The sequence below is a fragment of the Lissotriton vulgaris genome, chromosome 3_1 (assembly GCF_964263255.1).
Source record: "Lissotriton vulgaris chromosome 3_1, aLisVul1.2, whole genome shotgun sequence".
NCBI lineage: Eukaryota > Metazoa > Chordata > Amphibia > Caudata > Salamandridae > Lissotriton > Lissotriton vulgaris.
This window is the reverse complement of record NC_141689.1, coordinates 350,884,420-350,910,150: the sequence shown is the minus strand read 5'-3', so window position 1 is coordinate 350,910,150 and position 25,731 is coordinate 350,884,420. Positions and strand designations below refer to the sequence as shown.

The 25,731-nt window shown below is 50.0% G+C and overlaps 1 protein-coding gene across 2 annotated transcripts in view; it reads left to right on the top strand.

Moving 5' to 3' along the window:
• The window catches only part of RICTOR (RPTOR independent companion of MTOR complex 2), a 1,569,237-nt gene that overhangs the window by 415,622 nt on the left and 1,127,884 nt on the right, over positions 1-25,731 (top strand). For both annotated transcript variants that reach the window (XM_086960557.1, XM_086960556.1), the window contains exon 16: positions 1,474-1,574. In XM_086960557.1, coding sequence (XP_086816683.1) covers positions 1,474-1,574 — 101 coding nt within the window. The remainder of the gene's footprint in view (positions 1-1,473; positions 1,575-25,731) is intronic.

The following is a 25,731-nucleotide window of genomic DNA, read 5'->3' as shown; positions in this document are numbered from 1 at the left end:
GCAACCGCGCAGAGAGCTGCATTGTGACCTACTAAGCGGCCGCCATCTTGCTCCTCCCCAGGATCGCTCCTGTGCTGGCTCCGGATGAGCAGCACTCTATGTGGTGCTGCCTTCACCTCTCTGGCTCCCTTAATGTCATTGTGCTGACTGACGGACCTAACACTGACTAACCTGTCTATTGCAACAGGTGTATCTATTGGTGACTTGGATTCTGGTGAGTATTATGAATCGAACTTCTCCACTCGTCCCATTACAGGTGCCTCTTTTAGGCAGTTTCTTTCAAGGTGTTATTTCATAAGTGAAATAATGTTTAAAAAGTGTTTCAGTGAAACTATGTTTAAGAAGTGTTTGAGATCTCTTATCTGCTTGGAGATGGATATTCTACTGATTATGGACTCAAAAAGGCACCCAAGATGAAGAACTAGACTTGCTGGTAAGTAACTTAAGGAAATTGGACTGTGAAAAATCCTGCTTTTGCAGTTCTTCAATAAAGAATAACAAGCACTTCATGAGGATTCCACCAACAAATTATAGCTTTCAATAGTGCTGAGACCCACTGCAGCCTTAAATCTGGGAGTAATTAAGGCAGTTGTGTCTAGACTTGAGGGCATTTACAATAACTAAGCAAAATCTTTCCATGGGGCACCTGCCGCAAAACAAGAATGAGAAGAATCTGTTTTCTAACCACTCGTTCCTTGATGCACCTCTATTTCCTGTCATTGATAATGTGGCTGACATTTCTTTTCCGGACTACTTATCTCAAATTATTTACTCCCTCATTTGTTTGTCAGTACATACTCTGTTCCTTTTGTCTCAGCATCTCCCATCTGCTGGATTCCAGCATGCCAGCCTTCACAAGTTGGAAAAAGGCTTTGACCCCTCCCAGGCTGACAGTGCTATTCATGTATTGATGATTCCATTCAAACGCCTTTTATTCCCGGGTAATTGGTGAGCAGTGGGTTCTGTGGGCAGCCTCCAGGAAGCTGCTACTTGTGGGAGTGGTTGGAAAATATCGAACTACTTTGAGGAATGGTGACTTTCATGCAAATTATGTAAAGAAGCAGGAAAGAACATATGGCTGCCTGATGTTATATAGACTATGTTAAAAAGGAGTTATGTACTGACTTCTCCCTTTAAACAACCAAAATACTTTTGCGTGTATGACTCCGATTGTCACCCCATCTCCCCAATAAGCTGATACTGTTCAGCAAATACCTCACATCTGTTCATAACTCTGCATAATATTGTATTTTTATTTGCTGCTGATAACATTTGCATCTATGTTTGCATTCTAAATTGAATGTAGCATCCTTATGTCTATCCCTAATTCTTAGTGTGAAAGTAATGATAGAACATCATACAGTTAAAGGCCTCTTTGTAGAGTCTGTGTTCAAGTTTAAAGAATTGCTACACGTGATGCAATTTCAACTAACTACTTCGTAAACGTTTCATTCTACATTCCTTTCTTTTTAGGCAAATACAATCCTTCCTCACTCGCATAGTCATCATTTGCACTGCCTACCAACGCTTATGAACATGGCAGCATCCTTCGATATCCCAAAAGAAAAAAGGCTGTAAGAAATATTATAATACTGTATTAAATGCCGACAAATGCAGGCTACTTTTTGAATTTTAGGTCTCTAGAATGTCTGTCAGCTAACAAACTGTGTTGTCATCTTCTCTGGTAAATGTAGAAACCGTGTGTAAACTGATCATGTTCATACCCTCTTCTCTTGATGTTTGTTTTTGATAGTTTCCATGTTTTGTTAGCATCGAAAAAACATCTGCCTGTATTTGGTGATACACGTATGAATCTTCTATATATTGTGATCTTGTTGCAACACCTGCTTTACAGTCCTCGGAAAATATACTTCGGCACTCATTATGGCAAGGTAGATTTTATCAGGTCGAGCTATTTTCGGACAGACTTGTCCGTTCTGGCGAGTGATCTTGTTTTAATCTTATCATGAACTAACTGGTGGGTCGTCGATAAATGATTATTTGTGGTTATTGTTAGGCCACTTTTACATTACACACCCCTAATAAAGGGCTTTTCTACCTTAATGCACTGAGTGAATATACTTATGGCTTCCCAGGATATAACGTGAATGCTAACATGCTACCGAAAAAAGCCTGGCTGTGCATTTCTTTGGCATTTAAAGTTTGGAATTACGTAGCCTCTGTGTGCATTTAGAAATTATCGAAGAACATTGGAATAAATATGGATTAGAGGGGGGCGTGGCCATGATGGCGGGGTGAGCGGACGCTTCCTCCCGTAGCTCCTCCGGCCCAGCTCCGCTTGAGCCCCGATTTCTGCGCTTCTCTCCCCCCGCGGCTGCACCGCGGGTGAGAGGACTGTGCCGGAGTTCCTGGGGCACATTTTGGTGCCACTTTGGCTTCTGTGGCCCCGGGGGAAGTTCCCGAGAAGTTCATTCTGAGATCGCTCCGAGGAGTGGAGCCCGGGTCGCCCCGAGGAGAAGAGCTTGGAGGCGGAGCGTAGTGCGGCGCTGTCCGCGCGCCTCGGCTGGCCCGAGTGCTGAACTGCGGAAAGCCTGTGATCCCGAGGGAGCGGACTAGACGGACTCCGCGGAGTGAGGTGGCTCCCTGGCCGGTGCCCTGGCGGCGGGCACCATTGCTGGACGACGGACCTTAGCCCTGCACCGGCGGTCCCCTCCCTACCCGGGGCCTCGAAGGGTGACGACTTGCGAACTCCGCGCCTGGAGGCGCTGGATGGCGGAGTTCGAGCAGTGCCCGAGCCGGACAATTCAACTGGTGGCGGAGGGAGGCATTGGTTTCATGCTCTCCGGACCCGTTACCGTTTGAGACTCGCCCATGGACTTGCTGGCCCGGGCTGCCTTCTTGGGTCCCACCCTACCGCCATCTTGTCTTTGTGTGGCTGAGTCCAGTGATCCCTGCCCGCGCCCTTCTCACACGGGAGCCTCGGCTGGTCCTGGCACCAACTCATCTGCTGCCCTCCCTGGGAGCACGAAGCAGGAGGCCTACACTTCGGACGTTGCTGCCTGTCCTACTGGCCCAGGGACCGTCTTGCCCAGACCCAGGCCGCCATTTTGTCGCCTGTGACGCACCACCCTTGTCTTCGGCGAAGGCCTCACATCTGGTGCCCGCGAGCGGCGGAGCTCGCCTACAGCAACTGACCCTGGGCTTTGCCGGGCCCCAAGATGACTGGAAGACGAGGCGCAGCGCGAGGAGACCGCACTTTGCCGGAAATGCTCGGCAGGTCCCAGCAACTACGCGACAGGACGCAGCCGTCCCCGGGGGCCTCCCGGGCTTCAACGGACGCAACTGTGGGCGAGCCGCCGGTCACGCGGTCCTTCATGGAGGACCTATTCAGCTCCCTTAAGGAGGAATTTCAAACTCTTAAGACCGAGGTGGCTGGAGAGGTCCGGGAGGTGCGCAGGGAGGTCGAAGGCCTGGGCGAGCGGGTCGATACTGTGGAGACGGCGGCTCAACGCCGCGATGAGGAGATCGCCCATCTCCAGCAGGATGTCCTCCGCCTCCGGGAGCAATGTGTTGAGCTCCAGGCCCACTCGGAGGACCTCGAGAACAGGTCCAGGCGGAACAACATCCGGGTGCGGGGTGTTTCATCCGCGGATGAAGGTGCGGACCTACTGGCCTACCTGCAGGACCTGTTCCGCGACATCTTGGGGGAAGGAGCGGATTTCCCAATCCGCATTGACAGAGCACATAGGGTGGGCCGCCAACGCCAGTCATCGGCACCCCCGCCTGATATCCTGGCATTCTTGCCGGATTTCCCCCTAAAGGAGCGCATCATGACGGAGGCCCGCAGGAAGCAGCCACTGACCTTCCGAGATAGACCTGTGGCGCTCTATCAGGACCTGTCCGCCATCACACTACAGAAGCGCAGGTCCTTCCGCATCGCTACGGACTTTCTGCGAGAGCACGAGACAGCCTATTCCTGGGGTCACCCCTTCCGTCTTATCTTTCGATGGAATGGGGTGCTGCATCAGCTGCGCTCCTTACAGGATGTCTGCGGAGTGCTGGGTCTTACTGCTACGGAGGAGGAAGGGGCTACACCCGCATGGCGGCGCCCCGAGCGGCGGGGCCGACGGAGGTCGAGAAGGCGCCCATCGTCCGCACCGGCGAGTCGTCCAGACTCGCCCACCATCAGATCTGAAATGGCGGAGGCCCTGAGGACTGCGGCCAGGAACTTGCCTGAATCTACTGGTGTGGCCTTAACGGCCTAATTTTTCTCCGGGGGGAGAGGCTCTTAGCTTTGACGATGCTGGGCTGGGGGCTGGGGGGGCGAGGGGGGTGGTGTGTGGCTGGACGTCCACTTGACTGTTTTCTGCAGACTCGCCCATCTGGGCTGGACTGAGACTATGGGGTGTTGATTTCTGCTTTTTGTTTTGGCTGGTTGCCATAAGGGGGTTTTGGGGAGGTTTCACTGTTGGTTTGTTGTGGGGGGGGTCCCGTCCGAAATTGTCCGAATGTGTACGATGCCGCTTTTGGCCTTCCCCGCACCCCTACCCCGCGCGCCCCCTCCGCTGATCCCCCGCCTGCGGCATAGCGCGTTGTTTCCCAGGAGGCGATGCCACCCCTGAAAGTTGTGACCCTTAATGTTAAGGGTCTGAATAACCCCGTGAAGCGTAGGGCGATCCTTTCCCTGTTGGAGGGGTCGCAGGCGGATATCTGCCTCCTGCAGGAGACCCATTTACTTTCCAGGGACTGCCATAGGTTGCGCTCTGCTAAGTTCCCCACGCAACTCTTTTCCTCTGCTGCGACTAAGACCGCTGGGGTGGCCATTCTCCTAGCCAGCTCCTTTAGGGGGGAGGTGTTGTATAAACATGCTGAGCAGAAGGGGAGACTTTTAATGTATCGCATGCGCTTGGGTGGTGTTGCCTTTACGGTTGGTTCGGTTTACAGCCCAAGCGACCACCAGGATCGTTTCCTGGAATCGGTGTTGGTGGACGTTACTGCCTCGCCCGATCGCCATATCATCCTGGGGGGAGACCTGAATATGGTCTTCGACTCCACTCTAGATAGGTCTGCCCAGCGCTTCCCGCAGACGGGGGAGCTTTCTGGGGCGGTACAGGACCAGATTGCGGAGTTGGACCTGCATGACCTCTGGCGCACCATGCACCATACCGATAGGGACTACTCCTATTTCTCCCACGCACACCGCACTTATTCGCGGTTGGATTATCTTTTGGTGAGCGGCCCGCTTCGCTCGGCCGCCATGGCGGCGGACATCGGGGTCTTGTCCCTGTCCGATCATGCGCCGGTTTCCGGAGTCTTTGCGTGGCCGGCAGCCCCCCCCTCCAGAGGGATGTGGCGGCTCCGGGACACGCTTCTCCATAAGAAATCGGTAGTGAAGCGGGTGGAGGAGGTCATCCAGGACTACTTGACCCACAATAACAACTCTGACACGTCCCTGGCTACGCAGTGGGCGGCTTTGAAAACAGTCGTCAGGGGAGAGTTTATCTCCATTTCCTCGACGGAAAACAAGGAACGCCAGCGCAAGAGGGAGGAACTGACAGCGCAGGTTAGGGAGCTTGAGCAGGTCCACCGCCGTACGGGGGCTCCTCGTGTTTGGAAGCAACTGAAGGCGGCACGGAAACTCCTCTCTGCGTTGGATCTGGATCGGGCGGAGTACGCAGCGCTGCGCCTGAAACATGCCCTTTACACCGGCGGGGACAGGTGCGGTAAGCTCCTGGCCCATAGGCTCAGGGCCGCGCAGCAGCGCAATGTGGTGAAGGAGCTGGTGGGAGTGGGTGGGATCCCGGTTTCCGGTGACGCGGAGGTGGCAGATACCTTTCGTTCCTTTTACGAGGCACTGTACGCTTCAGAGCCTTCCCCACCGGGGGAGGCTGAGGCCTATTTGGATTCCGTGACCCTCCCGGCCTTGGACCCCTCCCAGGCGGCCCACCTAGAGAGGGACATTCACGTGGAGGAGGTCATCTCCGCGATCGCACGGCTAAAGCATGGTAAAGCCCCGGGCCCGGATGGCTACACGGCCTTGTTTTACAAGACCTTCTGTCCCACTGTTGCTCCTCTCCTGGCCCGCTTGTTCAATTCCTTCTCCGAACCGGGTGCCATCCCACCGGACCTCCTCTCGGCGACTGTGTCGGTTATCCCCAAGCCGGGGAAGGACCGGACCTTGTGCGGCTCGTACCGGCCCATTTCGCTCCTAAATGTGGACCTCAAGCTTTATACCGGAATCTTGGCGGCCAGACTGGGTCTCCACCTACCAGGTTTGGCGGAGGCGGATCAGGCCGGTTTTGTACCCGTTAGGCAGACGGTCGACAACACGAAGAGGGTGACGCACGTACTGGAAAAGGCCTCACGTGTCCCGGGGGAGCGGATGCTTCTATCGGTCGACGCGGAGAAGGCCTTTGATAGGGTTCATTGGCCATATCTCGAACTGGTTCTTGGGAAACTGGGGATCGGCGAGAAGTTCCGCACTATGGTCTTTAACTGCTATAGGCGACCGTCGGCGTCAGTGCGTGTCAATGGACACAGCTCTGGCAGCTTCGCCATTGAGCGTGGCACGAGACAGGGTTGCCCCCTCTCGCCGCTCCTCTTTGCCCTTTATATGGAACCGTTTGCGCAGAGGATCCGCGACAACCCGGGCGCTATTGGGGTGAAGATGGGGCAATACACGCACACTGTCAGCTTATACGCGGACGATGTCTTGCTGACCCTGGATGACCCCAGGCGGTCACTTCCTGCCTGCGTCCAGGAGCTGAACGCTTTTGGCCGCGTCGCGGGCTTTAAAATGAACATGGCCAAGTCGGCTGCGCTGGATGTGCCGCTTTCTGCCGACACCAGGCGGGACCTTCAAAGTCTCTTCCCTATGCAGTGGTCCTCCTCCACGGTGACCTACCTGGGCATTTTACTTGCTCCCTCCCTGCCTGCTATGGTCGCGGCTAACTATTCCTCTCTGGGCAAAAAGATCAAAGAGGAACTCGGCCGATGGAACAAGGGCCTACTTTCGTGGCTGGGCCGTATTGCGGCGGTGAAGATGACAATACTACCCCAGATCCTGTATCTTTTTCGCGCTCTGCCTCTTCAGCCCCCCGTGGGTTGGATACGGCAGGCGCAGGCAGACATCTCCCGCTTTGTGTGGCAGGGCCGTAAGCCTCGGATGAAGCGGGTCCTCTCCATGCTTGCCCCGGAGGCGGGAGGTCTCGGAATCCCGGACCTCCGGAAGTACTTCCAGGCGGCGCAGCTCCGGTACCTGGTGGAGTGGAGCCGGTGGGAATCGGACAAACACTGGCTCTTTCAAGACCAGGCAGTTGCAGGCCGTACCCTCCAGGAGGTCCCGTTCCTGCGGCGCATCCATCGCCCACCTAATCTCTACGCTTCCTTTATCACCCGGGTCCCGCTACGAGTGTGGGACGCGGTGTGTGAGCTTCGGGAGCTCACCACCTTTCCATCGCCGTTCACTCCCATTGCTGGCAACCCGGACTTCACCCCGGGTCTGGAGCCGGGGGCCTTTTCCCACTGGGTGAGCGCGGGATGTAGGGCGCTTTTCCAGATCTACGGGCCGGAGGGCGTGCTCCCCTTCCAGCAGCTCCGACAGGAGTTTGGCCTGACAGAGGGGGACAGACTGCGTTACATGCAAGTCCGCCACTGGGCTCTTCAACCCCCAGTGCGTGACGTCGCCGCCCGTTCGATTACGCCCTTTGAGCGATGGTTGGTAACCCGGGCCTCGGACGCCAAACTCATCACTGATTTGTATAAGTTTCTCCAACCCCCGCCGTTTCATTACCATAACCCAGGGAGGGAACGCTGGCACAGGGAACTGGGCAGGACCCTGAGCCACAAGGAGTGGGACAAGATTGCATATCGGGCGAGGCACTCTGCGTACCACACTGGGCTGACGGAAACCTTCACTAAAGTGTCCACCTATTGGTACTACACCCCGGAGCGGCTCTACGAGATGCGCAAAATAGGCGATAAGGGTTGCTGGCGCGGCTGCGGACAGGAGGGTACCCTCACGCACATTCTCTGGGAGTGCCCGGTGCTGTCGGCCTACTGGAAGGAAGTCTTAGATGAGGTGGATAGGCATTTTGAGATCGAGCTTCCGCGCTTCCCCGCGTATGTCTTGCTTGGCCTCCCCAATGATTTGATGTACCCGCTGAAATCCCGTAGGGGCAGGCAGATTGCGATTGCGCTAGGCTCCGCCGTCCAGAACATACTGGTACTTTGGCGCACCCCCACTGCCCCCTCTATCACTGGTTGGTTGCATAGGCTCTGGCAGGTACTGGGCACGGAGAAGATATCGCTAACGGTGGCTGGGAATGTTGACCAGTTTGAGGAGCTCTGGCATCCCTTTTTGGCACTGCTGTCCACGGAATTTCGCGAGCTTACGTGTCCACGGTACCTGCGCCTCCTTAGGCTGACGCCGCCGGCGCCAACGGCGGAGTGAATGTGCGGATTGGGGGTCGAGGGTTGGGGGTGGGAAGTGTAGTTATATGCTTCTAATGCTGACTTTCGGACGGGGATGTTGGGGTATTGTTTTTTCTTCTTTCTTTCTTTGCTTTTCTTTCTCCTTCCTTTCTGGGGTCGGGGGGCTGGTGGAACGGTATGCTTCTCTTTCACTGTGTCGCGGAGTGTTATTTTGGCTTGACCTTGCCTAGGGAGTGGGGGCCTACGGAGGGGTCGTACAGAATGCCTTATTGCCTATGTCTTTGCCTTGTTACCCTCTGGGGCATCCTGTCTCCCTCTTTTCCTTCTTACTCGCTGCAACGTTTTGCTTCTTATATTGTATGTTTACCTGACTTGCTGCTCCCCTCCCCGTGTTTTTCTTATGCCTTAATAAAATACTTTAAACCTAAATATGGATTAGAATGGATTACCCGGATGCAATTTGGATTTTTGGTGTTAGATTTCTGCAATGTGTGCTTGCATAGCTGTTGTGGCTCGATTCTGGTGGGTGATGACCCCTAGTTAGTTCATGATACTTCTATTTTCGTGCTACCGGGATAGAGCACATGTCAACTAGAGCCGTCCTTAACCTTGCCATTGAGCAGTTCCTAAAAAATTGTTAATTTTGTCTGAAAGTAGGTGTGCATTCCATCACTTCGTTTTGGCATAGCTTGTTTTTATCTTGGCACATGTGTTGTCTGTTCCAGGACAGAGGTCAAATGTCAGTTTGTCTTTTTAGTAATTGCTGCTTATCTTATACTGGAAAATAGTGTTTACTTTTCTTTCTCTTAAATGAGGCGTCTGACAATTTTTAAACAAAAGGCTGTAAGATGTCTGTTTCGTTTTTCTAGCACACAACGTTTATATAGCTTGTATATGAATAGTACAAATATTTTAAAATATATCCGGAATTCCAAAAGCACATTTTATTTAGTAATTCAGAACTGTGATGCAAACAAAGAAAACACTTTTCTCTTCCAGGGGATCCTCATCAATAGTAATAAGCATTGAATATTCCCGCCCACATGCTGGGGCCCCGGAAATATTATAAAATTATATATGTAAATCACATATAAATAGCTCCACATATATGTATGCACATAAATATTTTTTTCTCACACCAATGCAGCCCCAAAACAGAGGCTAAACAATGTAAATACTCATACGTACACTGTAATTAGCAAGGAAACAAAAAACACAGTAGGTCAAATAGCCCTTGAACTTTGTGTTTTCATGAGCAAAACACTCATAAATCCTGAAATTTGCTAATAAATATACATTGTTAGCCACAGGCTGCATTGAACAGCAATAGCATAGAAAATGAAACCATTTTCAACAAAAACTGGCACCGTGCCTTTAAGGCAGCCATGACCCCTGGCTTCCCATCATGCCTCAGGGGTGACAGGTCAGTTGTTCTTTCCGGGTCCTTCAGTCAGGACTCTGGTTCAACAGCTGCCTTTCTGTCAAAAAATACTAGAGAATTTCTACAATTTTTACTTTCACTCGACGTCTTTTGGGCATAGAGTGTTAGTGCTACCTTTTTTGCATCCGAAAAAAGGAATTTTTCTGTCAAAAATGCCTTATCTCTTTGACAACTGCCCTTCCTGTGGAAGAAGGCGGCCAAGACTGACACCATCCTGTGTGTATCCTCTGCCTCCCTGATTCTCATTCTGCGAGTTCTTGTGAACACTGCAAGAATTTATCAAAGAGAACTCTCAAGGATAGAGAGAGAATTCGTATTTATGGTTTCTCTGAGAGAGGTAGGTCTCCTAAGAGGCAGAAGAAGCGCAGGACACGATCGGCTTCGAGAGAAGTCCCGACTTGCTCTCCTTCGGTGTCGGGATCGGTGTCGAAGAGGCCGTCGGCGAAGACGATGAAGACTTCAGCGTCGAGAAGTAAGGTACCTCCGCTGCAGTCTACGGGGCGTGCAGCTTCGAGAGAAAGGTCTCAGTTGGAGCATAGGAGCTCAACGTCGAGACAGGCGGCGTCGAAGCATCATCACCAATCTTCGACGTCGAGGCACTCTCCGTCGACGCCCGTTCATCGGCGTTCGACGTCGAGGCACCCTCCGTCGGCATCTGGCCAACGACGCTCGACGTCGAGGCATCCTCCGTCGCCGTCACACCATCAACGGTCGACGTTGAGGAGATCCCCGTTGACTTCACAGCATCTACGTTCGACGTTGAAGCAGCCTCCGTCGATGCCTTGTCAACGGCGTTCGACGTCGAGAGGGTCCCCGTCGTTGTCGCAGCAGCGTGGGTCGACGTCAAAAGATATATCTTCGAGGCAAGTCTCTCCTCCCAAGATCTCAGGGGAGGTCACCTTCGGGGCAGACTGCTCAGGAAACAGCGAGTCAGCCCTCGGATCAGGCTCATGCCTTCATACCACAGCAGAGGTCCCCAAGATCGGCTACAGCTGCGGAGGTGGAACATTCCTCAGTGCATAGGAGTCCTCCGGCCAAGAGGAAAAGAGTATCGGACGGACGTGCTTCCAGAAGTCGCACAAGGTCTAACTCCAGACGTAGAGGAGGGTCTCCGGTGAGTTTATCATCCTCTTCGGGCTCCCGGTCTCACCGTGGACGATCTAAAGATATTATCTTCTACTCCTCGGATAGTGAGAGGTCCAGACATTCTCCTGCTCGTTCGCAGCATCGGCAAGCGGATTTGCCTCCTCTGGCACGTTCACCAGTGAGAGAGCGCACCCAGCAGTCTCCTTCCATCAGGCTATCACCAAGATGGTGTAGGCCTCTGCATCACTGGGTTCCAGACAAGGAGACAGCAGCCAGGTTGCAAGCTCATCGAGATCAACAAGTCTCCCGACCCAGGGAGAGATTGCGCTCCCGAGTGTGCTCCAGTAGGTGGAGATCGAGGTCTAGGAGACGGGCTCGCAGATCTCCGACTACTTCTTCATCTATGACCCGTTCTCACAGGGTTATACTCCAACTCTGGCAGACAATCCTCCATCAAGAGTATTCCCTATAGACGACATTTTCACGTTTCAAGACATTGTGGGCACGGGTGCTTTGAAACTGGGAGTGCCCATGACTACTCCACAGGTCAAGACTTCTGTGATTTTTGAAACCTTGCATCACAGGACGGCGCCCAAGCCTCTGCTGCCATTGGTACCTGGATTCATAGATCCAGTGAATGAGGTCTTACTTACTCCAGCGACTATAAAGGCCGCCCCAGCAAGGATTCTTAAAAAGTATCGCTCGCCAGAGAAGGATCCACTCTTCCTCAGGTCTGACCCACCACCCGACTCTGTGATCATTGCAGCGGCGAAGAAATCCAGGGCTGTAGCTTCCTCATCCACAGTGCCTCCGGATAAGGAAAGCAAAATACAAGATTTGTAGGGGAGAAGAGTCTGCAACACCTCAGCCTCTTTTCTCAAGGTCTCTAATGCGGAAGCCCTTCTGGGGTGGTATGACAGATCCCTGTAGGATTCTCTTCAAAGGCTCATTGAAAAGCTCCCTCAAGAGGACCGTAAAGATTTTGAGGAGATTCTTTTGGAGGGCAGCCAGGTCTCCAATCAGATTATAAGCGCCACGGCGGATGGAGCTACCCTTGCAGCGCATGGCTATGCGCATGGAGTGCAGCGAGAAGGTCGTCATGGTTGCGCCTGACAGCCTTGAAACTTGAGGCTCAGGCTAGGATCGTGAACTTGCCCATTTCGGGTACATCATTGTTTGGGGCAAGCACGAATGAGGACATGCAACGCAGGAAATCAGAGTTGGACACTCTTAAGGCCGTAGGGCTTGAAAAGAAGAAGGAATTTCGGAGGAAGTACCGCTCCTACAACAAGGGCCCTTCCAAGCAGAAGGCTCAAACCCCTCAATGGCAGAAGGGTCAGGACCAACAGGGGCAACAGAAGTCCCAGTTCAGAGGCAAGCGAAATTCCAGAGGAGCTGGAAATCAACACCAGGGCAATAATTCCAACAAGTCCCAGCAGAAGCAATGAGTTCTTCCTTCCCCCAGCGCCGTTGACAACTCCAGTGGGAGAAAGCATTGCGCATCTATGTCAGAGTGGGAAAGCATTACTCAGGACAGATGGGTGTTGACTACACTTCGGAATGGGTACTGTCTTAGTTTCAAACACCTGCCTCCACCCGTCCCCCCAAAGCCAACCTTAAGTCATCAGCTCATTCTTTTGAAAGAAGAAGTAGTGATACTTCTCACAAAATCTGCCATCGAGAGGGTTCCGATCGCTCAGAGGGGGAAGGGAGTGTACTACCGATATTTCTTGGTCAGAAAAAAGGGACAAAAGGCAGAATTTCAGGCCCATTCTGGACTTGGGAACACTCAACCTGCACATCAAAAAAGAAAAGTTCCGCATGTTGGCACTTCACCAAATATATCAGAATCACAGGAAGGGAGATTGGGTGTGTTCGATGGACCTCCAAGATACCTACTTCCATGTCCCGGTGCACCTTAAACACAGAAGATTCCAGCGGTTCCAGGTGGGGACCTCTCACTACCAATTCAAGGTCCTGCCTTTCGGGTTGAAGTCAGCTCCCCGGGTATTCACGAAGTGTGTTGCAGTAGTAGCGGCTGCTCTACGCCGAAGGGGAGTCTTTGTGTACCCGTATCTGGACGACTGGCTACTGAAAGGTCCTTCCCCAGACGCTGTAAGGAATAAATTCCAAACCTGTATCCAGCTCTGTCATCGGTTGGGTTTACATGTCAATTTCAGCAAATCAGTCTCACAACCCACCCAGTAGATTCACTTCCTAGGAGCTCTTCTATACTCCGAGGTAGGAAAAGTGTTTCCTTCGGAGGAGAGACTGTGTTCTATAACCCAAAAGTGTCAGCTGGTACTTCGCCACAAGGTTCAGAAAGTGCGAAAGATTGCCTCCCTGCTAGGTTCGATGGCTTCATGCATCTTTCTAGTCCCGAATGCCAGGCTGCGGATGCGTCCTCTTTAACAGGATCTGGAGGACAAGTGGGACCAACAGTCAGCTCACTGGGACGATCGGATTACTCTGTCAGAAACAGCTCGAGCTTCCATTCCATGGTGGACAAAGAAACAGAACATGCAGGTGGGAATTCTGTTCCATCAACCTCCTCCTGCTCAGACCTTGATCACAGATGCTTCTCTTCAAGGCTCGGGGACGCACATGGGTCACCTCGAAGTGGAAGGTTAGTGGTCTCCCAAAGAAAGTACGTATCACATCAACATGCTGGAGTTAGGAGCAGTCCACCTGGCTCTCAAAGTGTTCCTCCCCTCGCTTCAGGAAACATCAATACTAGTACAAACGGACAACACCACCACAATGTACTATTTAAACAAGCAGTGGGGAACGCGCTCACGGACTCTGTCAATGGAGGCCCAGAGCATCTGGCATTGGCTTCTGGCTCGCAAATTGTCGGTTACGGCGACCCACCTCCCAGGAGAACAGAATGTGAGGACGGACGCACTGAGTCGGCATTTCGAAGACGGAGAGGACTGGGTTCTAAACGTCAAGGTGCTCGAAGGAATCTTTCAGTCTTGGGGTCGTCCCTCTTTAGATCTGTTCGCGGACGACGAAAACACAAATGCCAAGACTTCGCCTCGTGGTTTTACCGTCCAGGAACAAGAGGGAATGCCCTTTCGATAGACTGGTCAGGGAAATTTGTGTACGCCTTTCCACCACTTCCGCTGATCCCGAAGGTGGTGAGCAAGCTGACACACTTGTGCACAACAATGATCCTCATTGCCTCCGACTGGCCGAGACAATGGTGGTACATGGACCTGCTTCATCTATCAGTGGCTCCTCACAAGAGACTGCCATGCAGGCTGGACCTGTTATCCAAAATGAACGGGAGGATTCATCATCCCAACCTTCTGTCACTGAGCTTGACAGCATGGCTCCTGAGGTCATACAATACAGCCATCTAGGATTGCCACAGGACTGCATGTCCATCCTGAAGGAAGCGAGACGACCTTCCACGAGACATTCTTATGCCTGTAAATGGAAACGCTTCTATCTGTGGTGCATGCAAAATGGTCTCATCCTATTAAGGGTCAGTAAGAAGTTGTTCTTCCTTATTTGTTATATCTGGCAAAAGCAGGTTTAAAGTTTAATTCTATTAAGGTGCATCTAGCCGCTATAACAGCGTATAGGCGGACACAGTCACAACCTTCTTTTTTCCAGTTACCAGCTGTAAAGGACTACCTGCAAGGGCTGAAAAAAGTGTACCCTCCAGTGCGTCAGCCTTCTCCTCCCTGGTGCTATCGAAGTTAATGGGTCCGCCCTTTGAACCCATTCATGAAGCTACCTTGCAACACCTTTCCTGGAAGGAGGCTTTTTTGGTAGCAATCACGTCAGCTCGTAGGGTGAGCGAGATCCAAGCTCTCTGTTCCAAGGAACCCTATACGGTTTTTCATTTGAATAGAGTGGTACTAAGGACACATCCGTCTTTTCTTCCTAAAGTGGTGTCAGACTTCCATGTCAATCAGACCATTTCTCTGCCCACTTTCTTTCCCAATCCCTCTTCTCCAGCTGAGAGGGCTTTGCACTCTTTGGACCTGAAAAGGGTTTTAAAATTCTATCTGGATAGGTCCAAGGCTATACGTCTTTCTGATAAACTGTTTAACTATGGATCGATCAGAACAGGCCATGCAGCCTCGAAACGGTCTATTTCGAGATGGATCGTTTCGTGTATCATGCTTGCTTGCCAGTTGGCGCAGAAAACTCTCGGGTTTTCTCCCAGAGTGCATTCCACCAGGGGTGGAGCTGCGACGGCAGCTTTTCTCCAGAATGTGCCCATGTCTGAGATCTGTAAGGCGGCGACCTGGAAGTCCACCCATAAATTTACCAGACATTAATGTCTTGATTCTGACACTAGAGCAGATACCCAGGTAGGCCAGGCCTCCCTGCGGAATCTGTTTAGCAGCTGAGTACTTGGCTGCTACAAATGTTTCGGTTGGGTCATGTATGTCTCATTTACCTGCAGGTGGTGTTTAGGCTTGCTATTCTATTAAGTGCTTATGACTATTGATGAGGATCCCCTGGAAGAGAAGGATAAGTTACTTACCTGTAATCCTAGTTCTCTTCCAGGGGTATCCTCATCAAAGTCATAAGCAACCCACCCGCCTCCCCAGGTAAATGAGATTTTTGTCTGTTCTATGACTTGTGGTTCAGCACTGACTTCAGGGTTATGCAAAGAACAATTGACCTAACTGTCACTCCTGAGGCATGATAGGAAGCCAGGGGTCATGGCTGCCTTAAAGGCACAGTGCCAGTTTTTGTTGAAAATGGTTTCATTTTCTATGCTATTGCTGTTCAATGCAGCCTGTGGCTAACAATGTATATTTATTAGCAAATTTCAGGATTTATGAGTGTTTTGCTCATGAAAACACAAAGTTCAAGGGTTATTTGACCTAATGTGTTTTTGTTTCCTTGCTAATTACAGTGTATGCATGAGTATTTACATTGTTTAGCCTCTGTTTTGGGGCTGCATTGGTGTGAGAAAAAATTATATATGTGCATACATATATGTGGAGCTATTTATATGTGGTTTACATATATAGTTGTACATTATTTCCGGGGTCCCCGCACGGGGCGGGAATATTCAGTGCTTATGACTTTGATGAGGATACCCCTGGAAGAGAACTAGGATTACAGGTAAGTAACTTATCCTTCTCAGTGATGTCCAGATGACAAATATTTGCAGAAGCTTGATTTCCAAACATCGTTGTTTGTGCACAGTATAGTTTTATTAGTAAAACCGCATGTCGCTGGGAAATTTTGTGGTCATTTCATTGTAAAATCTGCTGATTGCAAATGAGTGTGCTACCACTTCACATGCTTTATTAAAAGTGATGGTCTTTAAAAATGATTTGAGAAATATTCATGCACCGCCCTGAAGACAATGCTGTTAATGAAGTAAGAGGCAAGTCAGGGGTCATAGTGTTGTGCCCGGATGTTTGCAGTTTGTTTTTGTTCTAGAAAGTCTTTAGAAGTCACAGCATAGGTGACTCCTCCTTTGGATCATACTGCGCATGGGCATTGGCTCCATTCACAGATTGTTTTTTTCCGCCACTGGGCTTGGATGTGTTTCCAGCGCTCAGTTTTAGAACCATTTTCCTACGGCGCGCAATCCTCACCAGCTTCAACGGTATTGCTTTGAACGCGTTTCCAGTCGACGCTACTCTTCAACTCCGAAGTCTTCGATTCCAGTCGTCGACGAAGGCCTTCGGGCCTACCTAGGCCTCAACTTCCAGCTCATGGAATGGACGCCATTTAAAAAATGTCATCTATGTAGGTCGAAGTTTCCTCACACAGACCTACATGAGGTGTGTAACCTTTGCCTCTCACCGTAGCACGAGGCCAAAGACTGTTCCGCTTGTGCCTCTTTCCGCTCCGAGAAGACGATCCGGGACCTAAGAGCTAGGAGAACAATGGCTCGTTTATCAGCTCCGATTCCAGTCGACATCTTCCAAGAGGGAGTCGAAGTCCCAGAACAACAGCATGGCGTCTACAGCAACTCCGAGGCCGAAGATTCCGAAGTCGAGGACATCACTCCAGCACAAAGGGTCGTAAGTAAGAACGTCGACCCCAATCCTTCCTCGATACAGTCAAAAAAGGCTTCGGTCACACCCTCGCTCTTGGGCTCGGGTGCACACCGAGACTTCTTCCAATGCCCCGCCTTCGAGCTCGGCTAAGAAGCCCACTAAGCCTTCCGGCGACTCGGGTCCGAGTCAGCCTGCCCATGGTGCCGGCGCACATCTACTGCCACCGAAAAAGATACCATCGTCTGCCTCCACGTCGGCATCGAAACAATTGGCGCCGAAGCCTAGTGTTAGCTCATCGGCACCGAAACCACACTCTGACCCAAGCAAACCTGCTTCGGAGTCGAAAACATCATAGGAATCGAGAAAATCATTGGAGCCGAAAAAGGCACATACTTCCCCAGCTAAAGCCACTGCCAAACAACAAGCTTCAAGCCAAAAGAAGCTTACAGCTCGGTGCCGAGAAAGCCCTCTGCACCAAAGGATCTGCCTCCCGCAGAGGACTTATTTCATCCAGACCCTGCACAAAAGACTTTGGTTAAGGATCCAACCACTGTTCGACTAACTCTTAGTTCAAAGAAACGACCACTGGACACACCTACACTTGCTCCTCATCCAAAGAATGACCTCGCTACCTCTCCTCTAAGGATTCCTTCTCCTCCTTCTTCTCTCTCTCCTCCCCCAAATATACCATCACCTTCTCCTCCCCTACCACAGCACTCCCCTACACCTTCTCCCATAGCAGATGATGACAACAGGGATGATAGCTCTGATGACACAGGGGGTGGTGCAAATAGTGAGCAACCAGATCAGTCTATTCCTCCGCGGCTCACCTGACCCGTGGAACGATTATAACACTCCAAACGTCCCTAACGTCCCTCAAGGCGACATATATCCCTCTAGGCCTTCCCCACCAGAAGACGCTATGGGATTTAATCAGCTAGTACACAGAGCTGCACAATATCATGGGGTTGACCTACATACTGACCCTGTTAAAGAAAACTTCCTAATGGATACCTTTGACAACGCACAAAGGTCCGCGTCAATTTTACCCATGCTTAAGGGAATTAATAAGCATGCTCCAGAAGTCTTCAAAGACCCAGTAAGAACTCGGGTCATCAACACACGAATAGACGAAAAATATAAAGCTGCTCCTTCAGATCCAGCATATATTAAAGGCCCAGCACCATTAGACTCTCTTGTGGTCTCTAATGCACGCAAAAGAACAAATTCATAAACATCAGGTGAAGTTCCCCCACCAGATAAAGAGTCTAAACTCCTTGACTCATCAGGTAAAAGAACTGTGTCTCAGGCAGCAAACATATGGCGTATTGCCAATACACAGGCATTATTGGCAAGATATGACAGGGCACATTACAGTGAATTAGAGTCATTAATTCAGCACCTCCCTGATAAGTATAAAAACAGGGCAAATGAGCTTATCCAAGTGGGCAAAAACATCACAAACACCTCTATTCGTTGTGCACTAGATGCAGCAGAAACTGCCTCCAGAGCAATTAATACCAGTGTTCTGTTGCATAGACACGCATGGCTACGCATTTCAGGGTTCAAACCTGAAGTCCAAAGTGCTATATTTAACCAGCCCTTTGATGAGCAACACTTATTCGGACCTAATGTAGACGTATGCCTTGAAAAGATGAAAAAGGATATCGATACAGCCAAATCTATGGGAGCCTTGCAGTCGCATGCTCCCAAAACTCATTTTGCCGCTCATCTTACAGCGGCGCCACCAGGGGATACTCTTCAGACACACCCTCTACTTCTTACAAAGCCCCCACACAATCCACTTATAGTAGGGGCTACCAAAGAGGTGGTTACAGAGGTAACGACAAGGGCAGAGGTAAAAACAACAACTCCCGCTCTGCCTCCACCCCTGCCCAATGACTTCCCTCCCCTTCCCCCGCCACATTCCACTCCTGTCGGGGGAAAGCTACAACAATACCTGCCAGCATGGAAAGACATCACATCAGACAGGTGGGTGCTACAAATAATTCAGTCAGGTTACTGTCTCGAACTAACATCTACCCCCCCAAACATACCACCCAAACAGCGTCCAACGTCACAAGAACATTTGATACTGCTCAGACAAGAAGTTATATCCCTCCTGCAGAAAAATTAAATAGAAATAGTTCCACTGCATCAGCAAAACAAAGGAGTATACTCCCTGTATTTCTTAATTCCAAAGAAGGACGGATCTCTAAAGCCTATTTTAGACCTCAGACCCCTAAACCTGTACATAAAATCAGACCACTTTCATATGGTCACACTCCAGCAGGTCCTTCCTCTCCTTTTACTAAACGACTCCCGTGTCACTATAGTTCTCATGGACGCACATTCCTATCCACACAGTGCACAGAAAATATCTCAGATTTGTACTGGACGGTCAGCACTACCAATTCAAAGTACTCCCATTCGGAGTCACAACAGCACCAAGGGTGTTTACCAAATGCCTAGCGGTTGAAATGCCAGAAACCGGTCCCCGGAAGCTTTTCTCCTTTCCGGTGAAGAATTGGCTTGGTAGTTTGGTCTGCCCTGTTCCCATGAGGCACTGGGTCAGACTAATTTGCATATAGCCAGGTTCTGAACTGGGGTGATGCAGTGAGCTAAATAACGGTGATGGATCAAGCCCTGATCTCTTGACTGGGTAAGAGTGGTCTGCTTAATTCAGACACTCTGTTCATCACCTCCCCCTTTTTGAATCGTAGCGGTAGTAGCAGCACACTTAAGAAGACAGCATATTCAAGTCTTCCCAAATCTAGACAACTTGCTCATAAAGGCCAGCTCATACAGCCAGTGTGTACAACACACTCACGCCACAATTCAACTACTCCACAACTTGGGATTCACAGTGAATCACACCAAGACACATCTACAACCGTCCCAATTTCTCGGTGCTACAATAAACACTGATTTAGCGCTAGCCTATCCCTCTCCAGCCAGGATAACAAGTGTACAAACTCTCCTAACAAAATTCAAACCGCAACACACTCTTCCAGCTCGAGTATTCATGCAACTCAGGAATGATGGCATCTTGCATATTCATAGTACCTCACGCAAGACTACAAATGCGTCCACTTCAAGAGTGCTTAACACGTCAATGGAACCAGGCTCACGGTCAATTAAGAGACTTAGTGTTGGTAGACAGTCGGACTCATCGCTCTCTGCAATGGTGGAGCACCAAAAACCTTTCAAGGCCGACCGTTTCTAGAGCCAGTTTCACAAATAGTCATAACAGCGGACGCATCGCTCTCCAGCTGGGGAGCTCACCTACTGCATCACACCATGCAAGGCAGGTGGACACCACAACAAAAGTCACTCCACATCAACCACCTGGAGTTACTAGCTGTATTTCTAGCCCTAAAAGGATTCCAAAAGCAAATATCAGACACCGCTGTCTTAGTCCGCACAGACAATATGATAGCCATGTACTACATAAACAAACAAGGAGGAACACAATCTCTACAGCTCTCTGTTAGCGCAGCAGATATGGAGATGGGCTACATCACTAAAGATCTTTCTCTTAGCCCAACATGTTCCAGGAGTACAAAACACCATAGCAGATCTACTAAGTCGACAAACGCAGCAGATCCACGAATGGGAACTTTGTCCACAAGTTCTTCAACCATTCTTTCAACTGTGGAGGCAACCTCAGATAGACCTCTTCGCTACCCACGAAAACGCAATATGCCCAAGCTTCGCCGCCAGATATCCACACCCGCTGTCCAAAGGCACTGCGATATGGATGAACTGGTCCGGAAAATTTGCGTACGCTTTTCTGCCTCTCCCACTACTTCAGTTAGTGGTACGCAAACTACAGCAACATTTCCTAAGACTCATTCTAGTTGCTCAAACTTGGGCCAGACAACCGTGGTACACCACGCTGCTGCAACTTTCTGTGGTACCACACCAGAAACTATGCCTATCTCCACGCTTATTAACGCAGAACCATGGAGAGATCAGGCACCCAGACCCAGCTCAGCTCAACCTAGCGATCTGGCTCCTGAAGTCATAGTTTGGTTATCTTAACCTCCCTCTACACTAAATGAACGTTATTAAAGAAGCTAGACGTCCCATCACTAGAGCATGTTATGCAGGTAAGTGGAAATGGTTTGTAATATACTGTCAAAACAACCACATCAATCATTTAGGTGTCTATTCAACACATCATAGGTTACCTATTACACCTTCATAAGTGTAATTTAGCGTACACGTCTATCAGACTACCCCTTGCTGTCACTGCAGCATACCTACAAAATAGACAACATCAATCTCTTTTTAGAGTGCCTGCCATAAAGGCTTTTATGGAAGGACTCAAAAGAATAATCCCTCCCAGAACACCACCTTCACCGGTGTGGAACTTAAACATTGTTCTCACACAGTTAATGGGACCTCCCTTTGAACCGTTACATAAATGTGAATTGCAATTCTTAACTTGGAAAGTAGCTTTCTCTTCCAGGGGATACTCCTCAATAGTCATAAGCACTGAATAGTCCCGCCAAAAAAAAAAAAAATATATATATATATATATATATATATATATATATATATATATATATACACACATATAATAACTATATATATATATATAGATAATATGCATTATACATATGCAGCCTAAAATAACTATACTAGGCTCAAAAGACTGCCCCCAAATGCCTGAAACAAATCTTTACATTTGTAAAATAAAGACATATAAATGATATTATATGAAAATGCAAAGAAGAAAGCACTGCCTTTGTTGTCTTTGAAACACACCACCTTTATTTTCAAAGGTAAAACAGGCAGGACCATAGAGGCAGCTTTAGCCTAGATAGGCTGCATTGTAACAATAGGAAAAAAACTGGCGCCGTGCCTTTAAGACCTCTGTGAGCCTCCAGGTTCCCATCATGCACCACAGGTGACAGTTAGGTCAGTTCTTTTTTCCGGCTCCTTCTGTGAGGATCCTGGAGCATTAAGTTCACCAGTTGGTGATTTTATTTCACTTTTTTCTGGTAGTTCTTTCAATTTTTTGTCATTACTCGACATCTTTAGTCTTTACCGGACTAATTCAACAATTTTTGTGGTTTTATGACCTTTTTTTCCAGTCACAATGCCTGCCTTATTTAGTAAGTGCCCGTCTTGTGGAAAAAAAATGTCTAAAACAGACCCTCATTCGGTCTGTGTGGTTTGTCTTCCATCTACACACAAGCCAGAACTTTGCTACCATTGCAGCAAGTTATCAAACAGAACTTTAAGAGAGAAGGAAAAGAGCAGGCTTCAGTTCCTGCATGACAGAGGTGAAACCGTGAGTGGAAGAGAAGAACTTCACTCCAGGAAACCTTCTCCTCAGCGGAAAGAACATAAGGAAAGAGGGGAGAAGAGAAAACATCGTTCCCCGTCGACTTCGAGGGACAGATCTTCTTCTAGAGTTCCGGTATGTTCGAAATCAGCGTCACGTCTTCCGTCGAAGTCGCCGTCGAAGAAGGATTCGCCGTCGATGAGAGGTGAGACGCCATGAGCGTAGGCGATCCAAGTCTGGCTCCCCTACGACTACGAGAGGACGGGACTCGACGTCGTCTCATCGACGTCGACGTTCGCCGTCGAGAGGCTCAAAAAGTCAGTCAAGGCCGCCGTCAAGAGGCGCTATGACACCGACGTCGAACCAGGAATTGGAGGCTTCGACGTCGAAGAGCCCTGACCAGTTGGCGTCGAGGCACACGACGCCTAGAAAAGCTTCGTCGTCAAAGCGCTTGACTCCATTACCTAATAGACCCTCGACGTCGAGGAGGTCGCCGTCGAGAAAGTCGACGCCGAGGAGGACGCCGCCGAGGAGGACTCCGCCGAGGAGGACGCCGCCGAGGAGGACGCCGCCGAGGAGGACGCCGCCGAGGAGGTCGACGCCGAAGAGGTCGACGTCGAGAAGATCACCTCTGGAAAGATCGACGTCGAAGAGGCCACGTTCCACTTCGCCTGCAGCTAAACGACCTAGTACGGTTTCTAAAGACCGATCTCAGGTTTCTGTGGCTGTTTCTGTAAATGTAATGTAAATGTATAGGCATTTATATAGCGCACTACTTACCCGGAGGGTCCCAAGGCGCTTCGACCGCTGCGAAACCCTTCCTGGCTTCCCTGAGAGATGGTCCCTTAATGGGTATCTCCAGGGTGAGACCAGGCATCCCCGGCGGTCTGGTGGGGCCGTTAGTGAAGATGAGGCAAGCTAATGCCCAGAGTTGCCGAGTGTGATCGCTGATCAGAGTGGGCACTAAGGCGAGAGAATTATCGAGTCCGCTGGAGTTCATCTTCATCCCCTGAGCTGAATATAGTTCAGATCTCTCCAGAGCCTTCAAGTGCGCCATCGCCTACAGGAGCTAACATCTCCCCACGATGGTTGGGAGAACTTAGAGACTGGAAGATAAGGAGAATCAATCTTCCAAAGTCTAGGTCCAGGTCGCCGGTGTCGAAAAGACCCGTGTCAAGATCAAGGTCACCTCTTCTTCGAGTGACCCAGTCTCCTGGAAGGCGGCAGCGTACTCCGCAGAGGAAGTCTCCATCCGTGAGAAGGCGGACTACACCTTCTCCGAGGTCTTCACATCACCGATCATCCAAGAGACGTGATACAAGATCCTCGACAAGATCTACGAATTCGAAGAGAGATTACTCGCCGACGTTATCTTCGACTCCTCCAACCAGGATATCGCCGATTGATGACGTAATCACTGAGGTTCTTTGCCGGGGAGCAGCGAAACTTCATATAGAGATGCCTGTCTCTACTGCGAAGACTACAGTTATCTTCGAAACTTTGCATCAAAGATTATCATCGAGACCTTTACTTCCTCTGGTTCCAGGTCTCTTGGAGCCTGCCGAACATAAGTTCTTGACACCGGCTTCTTTGGGAGCGGTCCCCTCACGGATCGCAAAGAAGTACAGGGCTCCGGACATTGACCCGTTATTTTTAAGAGCAGAGCCGCAACCTGATTCGGTCATCGTCTCAGCGGCACGTAAAAATCAGAATGGATCGACGTCCTCGTCTGTTCCCCCAGACAAGGATAGCAAGACTTTGGATTCGGTAGGAAAGAAAATGTGTGCCACTTCTGCTTCCTACATGAAGGTTGCCAGCGCCTCCGCTTTGTTGGGTCGCTATGACCGTTCTCTTTGGGATTCCTTATCCCGGTTCGCTGAAAAACTTCCCAAAGAAGACAAGAATGACTTCCTGGAAATACTTCATGAAGGTGGGCTAGTGTCTAATCAGGTGATTAGCGCAGCTGCGGATGCTTCCGATCTATCCACGCATGGCTATGCTCATGGTCTTTGCGCGAGACGTTCAGCCTGGCTAAGACTTACGGGACTTAAACCTGAAGCCCAGCACCGCATCTTAAACCTGCCTTTTAATGGGAAAACGCTCTTTGGGTCTCATGCTGACGACGAAATGTCAAAAATGAAGACAGAGCTGGATACTGTGAGAGCTGTAGGTCTCGAAAAGAGAAAGGACAATTTTAAGAAAAAATACCGTCCTTATGATCGGAGACAGGGCCAGCAGAGGGTTCAAACCCCTCAATGGTCTTCACAACAGAATCAAGGAAGATCTCAGTTCTCCCAGCGTCGTCCTGGTAGAGGAAGAGGCGGAATTTCCAGACAGACTGCTCCTGGAAACAAGCAGCAACAGCAAAAGCAGTGAGTGTTTGCTTCCCCTGAACCCGTTGACCACTCCGGTGGGGGGAAGTGTGCGTTTTTACCTGGAGGAGTGGAAAAACATCACAAACGACGCATGGGTGCTGAATATTGTTCAAAATGGATATGCAATCAGGTTCAAGTTTCCTCCACCCTCAATTCTTCCTCAAAAGACTGTATTCCATCGTCTTCACCTTTTAAAAAAGGAAGTGTCAGTGTTACTCCTAAAGAAAGCCATCGAAGAGGTCCCAAGGACACAACGTCGAAAAGGAATTTACTCCTGTTACTTCCTAGTTCAAAAGAAAGGTCCAAGCAGGGAGTTCAGGCCCATACTAGATCTCAGGCGCCTCAATCAGTTCATTCGGCGAGAAAAATTCAGAATGCTGGCGTTACACCAAATAATTCCACTCTTACATCAAAAGGACTGGATGTGCTCCATAGATCTTCAGGATGCGTATTTTCACATCCCCGTTGCCCCAAAGCATCGGAAGTTTCTAAGGTTCTGCATTCAGACCAATCATTACCAGTTCGCAGTCTTGCCCTTCGGGCTAAAGTCAGCTCCTCGCACCTTTTCAAAGTGCATGGCAGTCGTAGCGGCTTTCCTAAGAAAGAGGCATATTTTCGTCTATCCCTATCTAGACGATTGGCTGATAAAGAGTGCCTCTCCAGTTCTACTTCAGCAACATCTCACGTTCTGTATTCATCAGCTGCGAAAACTAGGTCTGCACGTGAACTTCAAGAAGTCTATCCTCAATCCCACACAGAGGATCCACTATCTGGGCGCACTTCTGGATTCAAAGGACGCAAAAGAGTATCCTTCGGAGGAGAGACTATCATCCATTCTCCTCAAGTGCCAAACAATGTTAAAGACTCTTCGACCAACGGCCAGACAGATCTCGTCTCTGCTAGGATCCATGGCGTCTTGCATTTTCCTTGTTCCAAATGCCAGACTACACATGAGACCTCTGCAACAGTCACTGGAGGATCAGTGGTCCCAGCTTTCAAACCGATGGGAAGACAAACTATCATTGCCTCTGTCGGTGCGAATCTCCATTCAATGGTGGATGCAGCGGAATCATCTAGTTGTGGGAGTACCTTTTCAGGAGGACATGCCCAAACGATCCCTGGTGACAGATGCGTCCCTGCAGGGTTGGGGCACTC